Genomic DNA, 15,852 nt, shown 5'->3' with positions numbered 1-15,852 from the left:
TAGATTTCCAAAATTGGGTCATAGGTGGTGGTGGGGGGGGGGGGGGGGGGCAGGAGGGTAGCAATTCTGCTCTTCTAGCACTTAGGGGCTCTGTATCTGGAGACTGCAAACTATTCCAGGAAAATCTGTGCTCCAGTAGGCAAATAGAGCTCAGATCCTCCTGAATCTTACTGTATGGCTAAGCAGTACTGTACAGTCACATGTGGGGCATATCTACATTCAGCAGGAAATTGTGGGTCACATTTTTGTGACATTTTCCATTTGTAAAAATGTAACATCTGGTGATAAAATTACGGTACACTTTTACCACCAAAATTTTCTTCACCGCTCAATAGTAAAATACTGTGACCCACCTGTGGCATCTATATGATAACTGCACCTCTAGACGAATTAAGTGCAGTCTAAAATGGGGTCACTTATGGCATGGGTTCTGTTGTTCTGGATCCTCAGGGCTCTGCCAATGTGACATGTCACCCTCAAAGCAGTCCAGCAAAATCTGAACTCCAATATGGCACTTCTTCCATTCTGACCTTTGTACTCTACCTCCAAAAGTAGTTTGTGACCACATATGGGGCATCGTTCTCAGGAGAAATTGCACAACAATTTTTGGAGGTCCATCTTGTTTTGTCTCCCTATCGGGGAAGGGGAGGGGGGGCGGGAAATGAGGTTTGAGGTTTCCAGAATTGTGCCGATGTAAAGTAGACACGTGAGGAAATGTAAGGCTAGTTTCATGTCCTGCGTACCCCATCTTTAACATTGGGCATGCAGGCTGTGCAGATGTATGCGGATGCCTCCGCATGCATCGTTTTCACACGGCACTGACCTGCGCCAAATGCAACATGTTGCAATTTGTTGCGGGACGTCGGCGCAGCGTGAAAATGACGCATGCGGAGGCATCCGCATACATCGGCACGGCCTGCTTACCCAATGTTAAAGATAGGGGACGCAGGACGTGTGCAGACATAGGCGGAGGTTAAAGAAGAGGCGTGGCTGCGGGCAGGGCTTCACGGAGGAAGTCTGCAGCCCTCCCAAACGCTAGTGTGAAACTAGCCTAATTCATTCAGGTATGTTACACTAAAGTAGAGGCATCGAACATCAGAAGTTTGCAAATTACTAAATTTGCCAAATTTTCCCTTTTTCCCCCATAAAAAAAAACAAGTCATAGCAAAGAAATTTTACCACCAACAAAGTATAACACGTCAAGAAAAACAAAACAAGACCAGAGTCTTTGAATCTGTAGCATCCATTGAAGCATTCCAGAATTATTACCTCAAAGTGACACTGGTCAGAATTGTAAAATTTGGCCCGATCATGAAAGTGAAAGCAGGCTGGTGGTGGGGTTGAAGGGGTTAAAAGATTTGCAGCCACGTGTCAATCTCACCTGCTGGGTTCCAACTGAGAAATGGAACCAACCTTGAAAGAACCTACAAATATATAGAGGCTAGTGACCAATTTATATATAGGCAAGAACCCTCCCATATACAAGGAATAACGTAATGTAATTTTACATTTAAATACAAAGACAATTCGTAAAAACAGAAATGAAGTTAGGGATCCGCCCACACTATCAACAAGCCAGGTATTATGACAGCCATGTAGGGACCCACTAGTGCAGTTAAGCTCCATATTATGGGATGAAGATTGGGGTAGATGCTGCCTGTTAAACTGCTCCCAACAAGTTCAGTATTGTGGAATCATGGCAAGTTCATACCTTTGGCAAGTTACATTTGGGATGAAGGTTGATATTTTATCCTGCAGCTAGCCAGCTCAAGTTTTGTGGAATGGGGCTCCGCACTGCCCAGCCATAATGAAGCACAAGTACAACCACCCCATTCATGGTCTAGGACCAGATATAGCTAGCTGTTACTGGCAGTTCCAGACTGAATGGAGTGGTAATGTGCATGCTCAATTGCCACGCCATCAAGTTTTTTTTCGTGTGGTGTGGTCATTCGCCCAATGTGAAAGGGCAGCCCGTGGCCAGCAACAGGTTTGTTAACCACTTAACGATCAGGAGTATTTCAGTTTTTGCTTTTCTTCCCAGAGCCATAACTTATTTTTGGTCAATATGGCCATTGGTTTTAGCTGCCTTATTGTTACCATTTTGGTATAGATACAATCTTTTGATCATCTGTTATTGCATTTTAACTCTGTTGTGGTGACAACAACAACAAAAAAAAACACCCATGTAATTCTAGCATTTTAACTTCTCCAAATATGTATATTTGAGGTTTTTTTTAACTGTTTTATTTTGAATGGTGTAAAAAGGGGATTTGAAAATAAACACTTTTTTTTTTTTTTTTCACTTTTCACTTGCTTCAATAATCTCCATAGACTAGAAGCTACAGTTGTCTGATCGCCTCTGCTACACACAACCGATGATCAGATTGCCTGTGTGTAGCAGAAATTCTCATTTACTATGAGTGCCGACCACTGGGCGGCACTCATAGCAATCTGGCAATGCTAACCATAGAGGTCTGCTTCAGACCTCTGGTTGTCATGTCGACCCATTGGCAACTTGCAATCATGTGACGGGGTCAGCGATCGTTTGGATTTAAGACGCGCTTCCAGTAAGCACAAACTAAATGCTGCATTTAACTAGTTAACAGTAGCGGGTGCATCGCGATTCCACCCACGGCTGTTGCAGACACCTGTCAGCTGTATAGATTAGCTGACATGTGCCTAGAAAGATGCAGGCTCAGAGCCTGCACCAAACAGGGGGAGTCTGACGTGCTGGAAAGGTGTTAAAGGGATTGTCCGCTTCTAGGACAACCCCTTCTTAACCTAAAATGTTCAGCCCTGATAAAACAAAGCCTATACTTACTCCCGTTTCGGCACTGTTCCTGTGGTGTTGGCACTCAGTCTACTGGGGCTGTGATGCGGTGGAATGACACGTGATACCTGGTGCCCAATCAGTGCTGGTGTCACTGACTTTGCCTTTGGACAGACTGAAAATGAAGCCAAGGTTCAGCTGTAGCACAGACTTCCTCTTCATGTTAAGTTTGTCCTAAGGCAGGGACAGTGATGCCATTTCTGATTGTATGCCTGGCACCACGTATCATTCCACTACATCACAGCCCGGAGGACCGCGAGTGACTTTTCCTCTGATTATTTATAAGCAAAACCAGGAGTGAAACACTGAATGTAATCCAAATGTCATTTCACTCAAAGAATACCATATATACTCGAGTATAAGCCGACCCCCCTAATTTTGCCACAAAAAACTGGGAAAACTTAATGACTCGAGTATAAGCCTAGGGTGGAAAATGCAGCATCTACCGGTGTTTTTGAATATCCATATTGAATCAGGAGCCCCATATAATGCTCCATACAGTTCATGATGGCCCCATAAGATGCTCCATATTAAAATATGCCCCATATAATCCTGCATAAAGGTTAATAATGGCCCCATAAGATGCTCCATAGACACATTTGCCCAATATAATGCTGCAGAAATGCTGATTATGGCCCCATAAGATGCTCCATAAAGATATTTGCCCCATATAATGCTGCACAAATGCTGATTATGGCCCCATAAGATGCTCCATACAGACACTTGCCCCATATAGTGCTGCACAAACGTTATGGCCCCATAGATGCTCCATACAGACACTTGCCCCATTTGCTGTTGCTGCGATAAAAAAAAAAAAAAAAAATAAATCACATACTCACCTCTCCGTCGCTCAGGACCCCGGCACTTTCAATAGTCACCTGCTCCTTGTTCCGGCGCCACTCCATCTTCAGCAGCGACAGTCAGGCAGAGGGCGCACTCTAACCACGTCATCGCGCCCTCTGACCTGAGCGTCACTGCTGAAGACAGAGTGGCGCCCGTAACGGGGAGCAGGTGAATATCGCGCAGCACTCCCCTCCCCCGCAGCTTCATCCTGTACTGAGCGGTCACAGTTACCGCTCATTACAGTAATGAATATGCGGCTCCACCCCTATGGGAGGTGGAGCCGCATATTCATTACTGTAATGAGCGGTACCATGTGATCGCTCAGTACAGGAAGAAGCTGCCGGCGCCAGGGAAGCCAGGGACCTGCAGGGACTGCGCCAGGAGCAGGTGAGTATAATTAGACAGCCCCAGCTCCCCCTCCCCTGCTAACCCATGGATATGACTCGAGTATAAGCCGAGAGGGGGACTTTCAGCCCAAAAAAGTGGGCTGAAAATCTCGGCTTATACTCGAATATATACGGTAAGCGTTTTGCTCATGATTTGGGCAAATACAAGCCGTAGTCCATGTTCACACACACACACTTTATGCAAATCATTTGCCTTTCACAGTACCAGCAAGATCTGTAAACCCACGATCAGTATTTTACCTCAGAGTTTGTAAGCTAAAAACCAGGAGCTGAACAATCAGAGGAAACACTAGAATAAAAACACTCCACCACTTCTGTGTTTATCACTACTCCTGGTTTTGGCTTAAAAATACTGAGGTAAAAGAACTCAAAACACTAAGGCTATGTCTCCACGGTCAGGAAACCTTCGAGATTTGCTGCGGATTGGATGCTGCATACAGCCACAGTGTCCAGATGTTACAGCATTAGGGTATGTGCACACGTTCAGGTTTTTTCGCATTTTTTTCGCGATAAAACCGCATTAGAAACTGCAGACCTATGCATCCTATCATTTAGAATGCATTCTGCAATTTTTGTGCACATGATGCGTTTTTTTCCGCAAAACATCGCGGTAAAAAAAAGCAGCATGTTCATTAATTTTGCGTTTTTTTCACGTTTTTCCCGATATTCTATGCATTTGGAAAAAACACAAGAAAAAAACGCATCAAAAATGCATTTAAAACGCGCAAGAAAAGCATGAGGATTTCTGGCAGAAATGTCAGGTTTTTGTCAGGAAAATTTCTGCCAGAAATCCTGACGTGTGCATATAGCCTAAAGGAGGTGATTTTATGAAATCCCGTCTCCACTATGTGTGCAGGGCTGCATCCGGCGGCACTGCGTAACCGGACATGGGGCGCGTCTTTATAGACTGCAGCATGTCTATTTATCTTGCAGAGACACTCAGTTTCCGCAAGATAAATAACACAGTCTATGAATACAACATGGTGATTCTGCATGTGTTCAATGAACACATGCGGAATCACCGTGCATACAACAGGGGGCAGCGCTTTGGGCAGAATGGGATATCTGCTGTGTCCAAAGCGCAGGAAATTCTGAATGTGGAGACAGCCATAATGTGTGAACACGGCCTAATAATTCAGAACTCAAACACATGCCTCCCTTGCCCCCTCCTCCTCACAGTGAAAACTGCAACTCTTAGGCTGCTGTCACACTAGCAGTATTTGGTCAGTATTTTACATCAGTATTTGTAAGCCAAAACCAGGAGTGGAACAATTAGAGGAAACGTATAATAGAAACATGTCACCACTTCTGCATTTATCACCCACTCCTGGTTTTGGCTTACAAATACTGATGTAAAATACTGACCAAATACTGTTAGTGTGACGGCAGCCTAAGGGTATGTGCACACGTTGCGGATTCTCTGCGGATCCGCAGCGTTTTTTGAGGTGCAGAAACGCTGCAGATCCGCAATTGATTTACAGTACACTGTAAATCAATGAGAAAAAAAATGCTGTGCACTTTTTGCGGAAAATCCGCTGCGGAAATGCTGCGGTTTAAGAGAAGTAGCATGTCACTTCTTTTTTGTGAATCTGCAGCGTTTTTGTACCCATTCCATTATAGAAAACCGCAGGGGTAAAAACCGCAGCAAATCCGCAAGAAAACCGCAGCAAAAACGCACAAAAAAACGCTGCAGATCCGCACAAAATCCGCAGCTGCGTTTTCTGCCTGGAGAGGCAGAATCCGCACCAGAAATTCCTAAGCCTAATCCGCACCACGCAAACACAGGGAGAACATACAAACTCCTTGCAGATGTTGTCCTTTGTGGGATTTGAACCCAGGTCTCCGCTGCTGCAGGGCAACAGTGTTATCCAAATCTGTGGCATATAAATTCAGCTTTTTTTGGTAGAGCTTTTGGCAAATAAAACCAACTTTACTAAAAATGTATTGTGGACAAATTACATGTAATCTGGAAAAAAAAAAGCGTAAAATCTGCGTTTACTTCTGCAGAATAATGCTCTGAGGCTATGTGCACACGTTACGGATTCTCTGCGGATCCGCAGCGTTTTTTGCGGTGTAGAAACGCTGCAGATCCGCAATTGATTTACAGTACAATGTAAATCAATGAGAAAAAAAAAGAAAATGCTGTGCACACTTTGTGGAAAATCCGGTGCAGAAACGCCGCGGTTTAAAAGAAATAGCATGTCACTTTTTTGAACCCATTCCATTATAGAAAACCACAGGGTTAAAAAAAAAAGCAGCAAATCAGCAGAAGAAAAGAAAAAAAAACGCGACAAATCCGCAGGTGCGTTTTCTGCCAGGAGAGGCAGAATCTGCACCAGAAATTCCTAAGGCTAATCCGCAACATGTGCACATAGCCTAAGGCTAAGTGCACACATTGCAGATTTGCTGCGGAAATTTCCGCGGCAATTCTGCAACTCCTGCCGCGGGTATATCGCTTGCGGAATTGGCATGCATATTCCCGCCGAAAACTAGCGTTTTACAAGCATAATTAGCTTGCAGAATGCTAGCATTTTCCAAGCGATCTGTAGCATCGCTTGGAAAACTGATTGACAGGTAGGTCACCCTTGTCAAACATAGTGTTTGACAAGTGTGACCAACTTTTTACTATTGATGCAGCCTATGTAACATCAATAGTAAAAGATAGAATGTTAAAAATAATTTTAAAAATGGTTATACTCACCTTCTGACGTCCCTATCTCCTCACCGGCTTCCGTTCTTATAGATGGTGTGTGTGCAGGACCTTCAATGACGTCATCGCAGGTCCTTCACACACACCATCTATAGGAACGGAAGCGGCTGCGTGCACCGCTGAGAGGCGGGAGGACTCTGGGGCCATCAGAAGGTGAGTATATCACAATTTTTTATTTTAATTCTTTTTTTTTTACCAATTATATGGTGCCCAGACCGTGGAGGAGAGTCTCCTCTCCTCCACCCTGGGTACCAACCGCACATGATCTGCTTACTTCCCACATGGTGTGCACAGCCCCAATGGGAAAGTAAGCAGATCAATGCATTCCTAGGTGTGCGGAATCCCCACGATTCTGCAAATTTAATGAACATGCTGCGTTTTTTTCTGGAATGCGATTCTGCTCAGGAAATATGCAGCATGTGCACAAAAAATGCGGATTGCACTCTATTAAATAGGATGCTTAATGTGAGCGTTCTTTTCGCGGTTTTATAGCGAAAAAAATGTGAAAAATCTGCTAAGTGTGCACACAGCCTTAGTGTGAGAAACAAGATAAAAAGTCTCATAACTACAAGATTAACGGCCAACAAGGATAAATGTTACACAGCATGTCCATTCCTAAGAAATCCCGAAAGCTTGCTTTGTAACAACTTATTTACATTTTTGTTAGCCATTAAGAGATATAACTACAAGATTATTTTGTTTTTCATACTGGAGCATTATTTTCTCAACTGGATAACAACTTTTTTTTCCCCTTTACACAAGAGTCAATTTGGGGTGGGTGTCACGCAAATTTTGGTATATATAAAAAAACAAAACCCCTCCAGCACAGACCCTGCTGTCTGCATTATAAGGACGCTAGTATATAGGAGCATGTTTGTAGGATACATGAAGTGAAGGTGTCAAATGGCAATGTCTACAGACACACACAAACCTAATGCAAAGGATTGCTCCTCAAGAAACAAAACAAAAACAGACAAGTAAAACAAAACCTTATGTACCCCAAAAAGGGCATAAAACCACTAGCCCACCACACAATACAAGCCCCCGCACAACTCTATTGAGTGCACAAATATATTAAGGAAACGTTATGTTTCAGAAAATGGTGATTACACAAATAGACACATCTTGGTTCTGTTTTACTGTTACACAACATTCAGAAAAAAAATTACATATAGCTCAATAAATTGTTTCACCAGATGCAATACGGTAAAATTAATGACATCTTTCAAAAACTGCTCCCTACATACAGGCTGGTATTACAGTACTTCAAAATATGGCTCCTGGAAGAAAACTGCATTTAAACCTTTAAAATTATCTGTGACCATAAAGAGTTAAATAAAAAACCTCATACCACAACTAAAAAAATAAAGTCAAAATACTGATACAACAAAAAGGAGAGAACTAATACGTCTACAGGGCTGATGAGAGGTTTAGCTTTCCTTGTTCGTGCAGCTCTGCCGCACACAGACGGCCGGCAGCATTGGAGGCTAAAGCACGGGCCGTGGGCAGTCCGGAGTGTAGCGGAGCCCTGGCAGGACAGGCACGGTGTGAGGTAGTGTCGGAACCTCGGCAGGACAGGTACAGTGTGAGGTAATGTAGGCACCTCAGCTGCGGCAGGACAGGCACGGTGTGAGGTAATGTAGGCACCTCAGCTGCGGCAGGACAGGCACGGTGTGAGGTAATGTAGGCACCTCAGCTGCAGCAGGACAGGCACGGTGTGAGGTAATGTAGGCACCTCAGCTGCGGCAGGACAGGCACGGTGTGAGGTAATGTAGGCACCTCAGCTGCGGCAGGACAGGCACGGTGTGAGGTAATGTAGGCACCTCAGCCGCAGCAGGACAGGCACGGTGTGAGGTAGTGTCGGAACCTCGGCAGGACAGGTACAGTGTGAGGTAATGTAGGCACCTCAGCTGCGGCAGGACAGGCACAGTGTGAGGTAATGTAGGCACCTCAGCTGCGGCAGGACAGGCACGGTGTGAGGTAATGTAGGCACCTCAGCTGCGGCAGGACAGGCACGGTGTGAGGTAATGTAGGCACCTCAGCTGCGGCAGGACAGGCACGGTGTGAGGTAATGTAGGCACCTCAGCCGCAGCAGGACAGGCACGGTGTGAGGTAATGTAGGCACCTCAGCCGCGGCAGGACAGGCACGGTGTGAGGTAATGTAGGCACCTCAGCCGCGGCAGGACAGGTACAGTGTGAGGTAATGTAGGCACCTCAGCCGCAGCAGGACAGGTAGGTACAGTGTGAGGTAATGTCGGCGCCTCAGCCGCGGCAGGACAGGTACAGTGTGAGGTAATGTCGGCGCCTCAGCCGCGGCAGGACAGGTAGGTACAGTGTGAGGTAATGTCGGCGCCTCAGCCGCGGCAGGACAGGTAGGTACAGTGTGAGGTAATGTCGGAGCCTCAGCCGCGGCAGGACAGGTAGGTACAGTGTGAGGTAATGTCGGAGCCTCAGCCGCGGCAGGACAGGTACAGTGTGAGGTAATGTAGGCACCTCAGCTGCGGCAGGACAGGCACGGTGTGAGGTAATGTAGGCACCTCAGCTGCGGCAGGACAGGCACGGTGTGAGGTAATGTAGGCACCTCAGCCGCAGCAGGACAGGCACGGTGTGAGGTAATGTAGGCACCTCAGCCGCGGCAGGACAGGCACGGTGTGAGGTAATGTAGGCACCTCAGCCGCGGCAGGACAGGTACAGTGTGAGGTAATGTAGGCACCTCAGCCGCAGCAGGACAGGTAGGTACAGTGTGAGGTAATGTCGGCGCCTCAGCCGCGGCAGGACAGGTACAGTGTGAGGTAATGTCGGCGCCTCAGCCGCGGCAGGACAGGTAGGTACAGTGTGAGGTAATGTCGGCGCCTCAGCCGCGGCAGGACAGGTAGGTACAGTGTGAGGTAATGTCGGAGCCTCAGCCGCGGCAGGACAGGTACAGTGTGAGGTAATGTCGGCGCCTCAGCCGCGGCAGGACAGGTAGGTACAGTGTGAGGTAATGTCGGCGCCTCAGCCGCGGCAGGACAGGTAGGTACAGTGTGAGGTAATGTCGGCGCCTCAGCCGCGGCAGGACAGGTACAGTGTGAGGTAATGTCGGGACAGTGAGGAGGACCCGCGCTCCAGTGTGGCGGCCGCTCTCCCGCGCACAACTATCTGTACTCTGAAGCCAAAAGCGCCAGGACTGACTGCGCCGACATCCCCGGTCACACCGAGCGTTATTCAGTCACCACACATACAGGGACCTACCTGACCTGCGGAGCTCTCCTAGGGACATCGCGATACGCTCGTCCTTGTCGGTGCTCCCCTGAGCGTCCCCCGGCGGGGTGCCACGGTGCCCGGCTCCGCTGTCTATGGTACCGGTGCTGTCAGCAGTGTCGGGCGATCTCAGGGTCATTGGCGCTATTCCGGGGTCCCGTCACCGCATCCTCATCCCGGTGCTGCGGCGGCTGGAAAGTCGGGGTCTGCGGCAGATTCCTCCCTGAGAAGCAGATGAGCAGCGATCAGTCCCCTATACACGTTTCTAGTCGTGATATATGCAGCTATGTCGCCGTCTCGTGTACCAGACTCCGCCCCCACTAGCGGCAGATCTGCTGTATGCACAGCCACATCGCCGCCGACATGTCGGAGGGTCAGGCAGCCCCGACTGTACACGGCACTGGCGGACAGGTGTGAACAGCAGCACATACATATTTCATGAAGCTCACAATCCGTGCATGCGACTTCCCGTATGGAAGATTAACATTATGTGTCGCATGTGACAGCCGATCGCTTGGGCATCTGCTATTCCTTCCATTATGGCTTCATAGGTCATCGCACAAGTACAACTCCAGCATTGCTCTCATACGGAATAATGGCCGCTATCGCATCGTGTACACAGGTCCTGCAGCCTCCATGTAACAAGGGCTAACATGGCATCGTGTACACAGGTCCTGCAGCCTCCATGTAACAAGGGCTAATATGGCATCGTGTACACAGGTCCTGCAGCCTCCCATGTAACAAGGGCTAATATGGCATCGTGTACACATGTCCTGCAGGCTCCATGTAACAAGGGCTAATAGGGCATCGTGTACACAGGTCCTGCAGCCTCCATGTAACAAGGGCTAATATGGCATCGTGTACACAGGTCCTGCAGCCTCCCATGTAACAAGGGCTAATATGGCATCGTGTACACATGTCCTGCAGGCTCCATGTAACAAGGGCTAATAGGGCATCGTGTACACAGGTCCTGCAGCCTCCATGTAACAAGGGCTAATATGGCATCGTGTACACAGGTCCTGCAGCCTCCCATGTAACAAGGGCTAACATGGCATCGTGTACACAGGTCCTGCAGCCTCCATGTAACAAGGGCTAATATGGCATCGTGTACACATGTCCTGCAGGCTCCATGTAACAAGGGCTAATATCGCATCGTGTACACAGGTCCTGCAGCCTCCATGTAACGAGGGCTAATATGGCATCGTGTACACATGTCCTGCAGGCTCCATGTAACGAGGGCTAATATGGCATCGTGTACACAGGTCCTGCAGCCTCCATGTAACAAGGGCTAATATCGCATCGTGTACACAGGTCCTGCAGCCTCCCATATAACAAGGGCTAAAATCGCATCGTGTACACAGGTCCTGCAGCCTCCCATGTAACGAGGACTAATATGGCATCGTGTACACAGGTCCTGCAGCCTCCCATGTAACGAGGGCTAATATGGCATCGTGTACACAGGTCCTGCAGCCTCCATGTAACGAGGGCGAATATCACATCGTGTATACAGGTCCTGCAGCCTCCATGTAACGAGGACTAATATCGCATCGTGTACACAGGTCCTGCAGCCTCCATGTAACGAGGACTAATATCGCATCGTGTACACAGGTCCTGCAGCCTCCCATGTAACGAGGACTAATATCGCATCGTGTACACAGGTCCTGCAGCCTCCATGTAACGAGGACTAATATCGCATCGTGTACACAGGTCCTGCAGCCTCCATGTAACGAGGACTAATATCGCATCGTGTACACAGGTCCTGCAGCCTCCCATGTAACGAGGACTAATATCGCATCGTGTACACAGGTCCTGCAGCCTCCATGTAACAAGGGCTAATATCACATCGTGTACACAGGTCCTGCAGCCTCCATGTAACAAGGGCTAATATCGCATCGTGTACACAGGTCCTGCAGCCTCCCATGTAACGAGGACTAATATGGCATCGTGTACACAGGTCCTGCAGCCTCCCATGTAACAAGGACTAATATCGCATCGTGTACACAGGTCCTGCAGCCTCCCATGTAACGAGGACTAATATCGCATCGTGTACACAGGTCCTGCAGCCTCCATGTAACGAGGACTAATATCGCATCGTGTACACAGGTCCTGCAGCCTCCATGTAACAAGGGCTAATATGGCATCGTGTACACAGGTCCTGCAGCCTCCATGTAACAAGGGCTAATATGGCATCGTGTACACAGGTCCTGCAGCCTCCATGTAACGAGGACTAATATCGCATCGTGTACACAGGTCCTGCAGCCTCCATGTAACAAGGACTAATATCGCATCGTGTACACAGGTCCTGCAGCCTCCATGTAACAAGGGCTAATATCACATCGTGTACACAGGTCCTGCAGCCTCCATGTAACGAGGACTAATATCGCATCGTGTACACAGGTCCTGCAGCCTCCATGTAACAAGGACTAATATCGCATCGTGTACACAGGTCCTGCAGCCTCCATGTAACAAGGGCTAATATGGCATCGTGTACACAGGTCCTGCAGCCTCCATGTAACAAGGGCTAATATGGCATCGTGTACACAGGTCCTGCAGCCTCCATGTAACAAGGGCTAATATGGCATCGTGTACACAGGTCCTGCAGCCTCCATGTAACAAGGGCTAATATGGCATCGTGTACACAGGTCCTGCAGCCTCCATGTAACAAGGGCTAATATCGCATCGTGTACACAGGTCCTGCAGCCTCCATGTAACAAGGGCTAATATGGCATCGTGTACACAGGTCCTGCAGCCTCCATGTAACAAGGGCTAATATTGCATCGTGTACACAGGTCCTGCAGCCTCCATGTAACAAGGGCTAATATCGCATCGTGTACACAGGTCCTGCAGCCTCCATGTAACAAGGGCTAATATGGCATCGTGTACACAGGTCCTGCAGCCTCCCATGTAACGAGGACTAATATCACATCGTGTACACAGGTCCTGCAGCCTCCATGTAACAAGGGCTAATATGGCATCGTGTACACAGGTCCTGCAGCCTCCATGTAACAAGGGCTAATATCGCATCGTGTACACAGGTCCTGCAGCCTCCCATATAACAAGGGCTAATATTGCATCGTGTACACAGGTCCTGCAGCCTCCATGTAACAAGGGCTAATATCGCATCGTGTACACAGGTCCTGCAGCCTCCCATGTAACAAGGGCTAATATGGCATCGTGTACACAGGTCCTGCAGCCTCCATGCAACGAGGACTAATATCACATCGTGTACACAGGTCCTGCAGCCTCCATGTAACAAGGACTAATATCGCATCGTGTACACAGGTCCTGCAGCCTCCATGTAACAAGGGCTAATATCGCATCGTGTACACAGGTCCTGCAGCCTCCATGTAACAAGGACTAATATCGCAGGTGTCAGATGAGCCGCCGATCCCATCGGTACACGCAGTTCCATGCGATCTGCCATATGCCCGATGCCGGCGGGCTCACAGACACGTCCTCGTCCAGCGCACAGTCCGTGGCTTCCCCGGCCACCTGGCAGCATCCCCGGCTGTCACTCCTCCGCATGCAGCCTGCGTACCGGCGCCGCCGTCCGTCCTCACACAAGCCCTCCCCACAGCCGGCAGATATACGTACACACAGCGCACCTCCTCGCTCAGTGCCCGGGCTCCATGGCTCCTTGCAGCAATAACGTGGCTTTGTTTGTGTGCGCGTAGTGCTTTCACCTCCCCATTCCCAGTGTGTGGATGTGCGGAGCCGCCTCCCTCCCGTCCGTGATCTCCTCCGCTTTCTCTCCCTCCCCATATCTGGGAAATGGAAAGGCTGCTTTCCAGGAACTTTCCAGGAATCGGCTCACGTGATCAGCGTCTACGAGCGCTGCTCTCTGCTGCCCTCTGCGCGCCTTTCTTAGAAGTGCAGCCTGCGTGTCGTGTGAGCGGCCGGTGCAGCGTCATCCATTACCATCGTTGTGATGAGACGTACACGGTGAGGGTTCACTGTATGGCACAGGGTGTACCGAGGAGATTATGATGGGCCCACAGACCGCAATCCCCCTACTTCCATAGGACCCCTGTGTTTTCCTAGACAATCAGGACCTTTTTGTTGTTGCTAATTCTGTAAAGCAGCCGGTGGGCACCGGAGTGGTATGGGGCATTGCCTGGTGTGTGCATGACTGTGATCAGTGGGCAGCAGCGCGTACTGTGGGTGATCCTGGCTTTCTACACAGGAATTTTGGTTGTTTTTAGTGATTTTTTTGGAACAAATCAGTAAGTATGAGGCGGTTTATTTCATTCTTCATGTCTGACTCTCATCACCTTATGTGTCCCCATTGTACCTCTTATTTAGGACACGTTCACATCTTAATTCAGAGGAACAGACACAAGCTCACGTGCAGTGCATAAATCCGTGACAGAACGCATGCAGTTAGTAGCAGAAGGAGGCCATGGATTATTAGGGGCTCCAGCTGCGACACGTTTTGTATCAGTTTTTAGAACCTATAAAACAGTTCAGCATGTAGCACTTTATCTTATGAAAACTGACCCAAAAATAATCACCGGTTACTCTGCCTCTGTTTTCCTTTATCCCTGTTTGTATTTACCTGGTTAGTCTGGTTGGTCTATTACCTACATTACTACTCCCCTCTTCCCTGGGCGGGGGAAGGGTACAGATTCAGGGCAAACTCAGGAGCTGAGGCAAGATACATGGCCCCGGCGTCTTCACCATCAGAAGAAATCTGGGGAACAGGGCAAGCTAGGGCACCCCTAGCGTTAGGGACTGGGAATGAGCTCCTGGTCCCTGGACACCCGACAACAGAGCCATGACACTGACCGCACGTGATGTGTATGCTGTCACTATTTCCTTATATTTTCTGTGTGAGTGGGTGTTCATGTGACCATGTGTACCTGATTTGGGGGACGGTGGATGTGCCGAGGGATGCTTGGGAACATCATTTTGCTCTCTTCTGATATATTATCCCAGAGGAGAGAGAAATTATTTTTATAGCTAACACTTTTTTTGCGTGATCGCCGTTCTTTGAATAATGGAGATCTTATGATCGGGGACCAGAAAAACTAGCCATATTTGTCTCAGCCAATCCCAGTAGCTGAAAAAGCAAAAAGTGGTCATCACTCCATGTTCCGGTGTGGTGCTTGTGGAAGAAGTATAAATGGAAAGGCAAAGAATCCCGGCACTCACATATTGAGTATTAGCTGTTTTATTGCAATCAAAGCTAATCCATCAATCGGTTTGCTTTGATTTGCAATAAAACAGCTACTACTCAATACGTGAGTGGTGGGATTCTTTGCCTTTCCAATCCTGGTAGCTGAGACCCTGGAGTTTTTCGGATTCTGGGGGGGGCACTATAGGCTTTTTCCCGATCGTCGTTTTAAACCGTTGATGAGGGAATAAGGCCCATTAGCAGCCGTCATTTTTATGGGTACCTGCGTTCGTTAAGGGGTTAAGCAAGAGGCACCACTAATCAAGCAACACCATGAAGACTAAGGAGAATGCCAAAAAAATCAGGGACAAAGTTGTTGAGAAATACAATTGGAGAAAAAAGTATTTAGTCAGCCACCAATTGTGCAAGTTCTCCCATATAAAAAGATGAGAGAGGCCTGTAATTGACATCATTGGTAGACCACAACTATCAGAGTCAAAATGAGAAAACACATCCAGAAAATCACCTTGTCTGATTTGGCAAGATTTATTTTGCAAATTATGGTGGAAAATAAGTATTTGGTCATTAACAAAAGTTCATCTCAATATTTTGTTATATATCCTTTGTTGGCAATGACAGAGGTCAAACGTTTTCTGTAAGTCTTCACAAGGTTGCCACACACTGTTGGTGGTATGTTGGCCCATTCCTC

The 15,852-nt window shown here is 48.1% G+C and overlaps 1 protein-coding gene across 2 annotated transcripts in view; it reads right to left on the bottom strand.

Annotated features, from left to right (window-relative positions):
• Nucleotides 1–13,781, bottom strand: part of SOCS2 (suppressor of cytokine signaling 2) — a 58,698-nt gene extending 44,917 nt beyond the window's left edge. Inside the window, exons 1-2 of one of the 2 annotated variants that reach the window (XM_069764354.1) lie at nt 13,636–13,781; nt 10,022–10,253 (exon numbers count right to left, since the gene is read on the bottom strand). In XM_069764354.1, the coding sequence (XP_069620455.1) occupies nt 10,022–10,169 (148 nt within the window). In that variant the 5' untranslated portion in view covers nt 10,170–10,253; nt 13,636–13,781. Of the gene's footprint in view, nt 1–10,021; nt 10,254–13,624 lie in introns of both variants that reach the window. The other variant, XM_069764352.1, reaches the window with a different exon arrangement.
• Nucleotides 13,782–15,852: the final 2,071 nt, after the last annotated feature.

The sequence above is a fragment of the Ranitomeya imitator genome, chromosome 4 (genome assembly GCF_032444005.1).
Source record: "Ranitomeya imitator isolate aRanImi1 chromosome 4, aRanImi1.pri, whole genome shotgun sequence".
NCBI lineage: Eukaryota > Metazoa > Chordata > Amphibia > Anura > Dendrobatidae > Ranitomeya > Ranitomeya imitator.
Note: the sequence above shows the minus strand (reverse complement) of the source record. Positions and strands in the feature narration are given on the sequence as shown.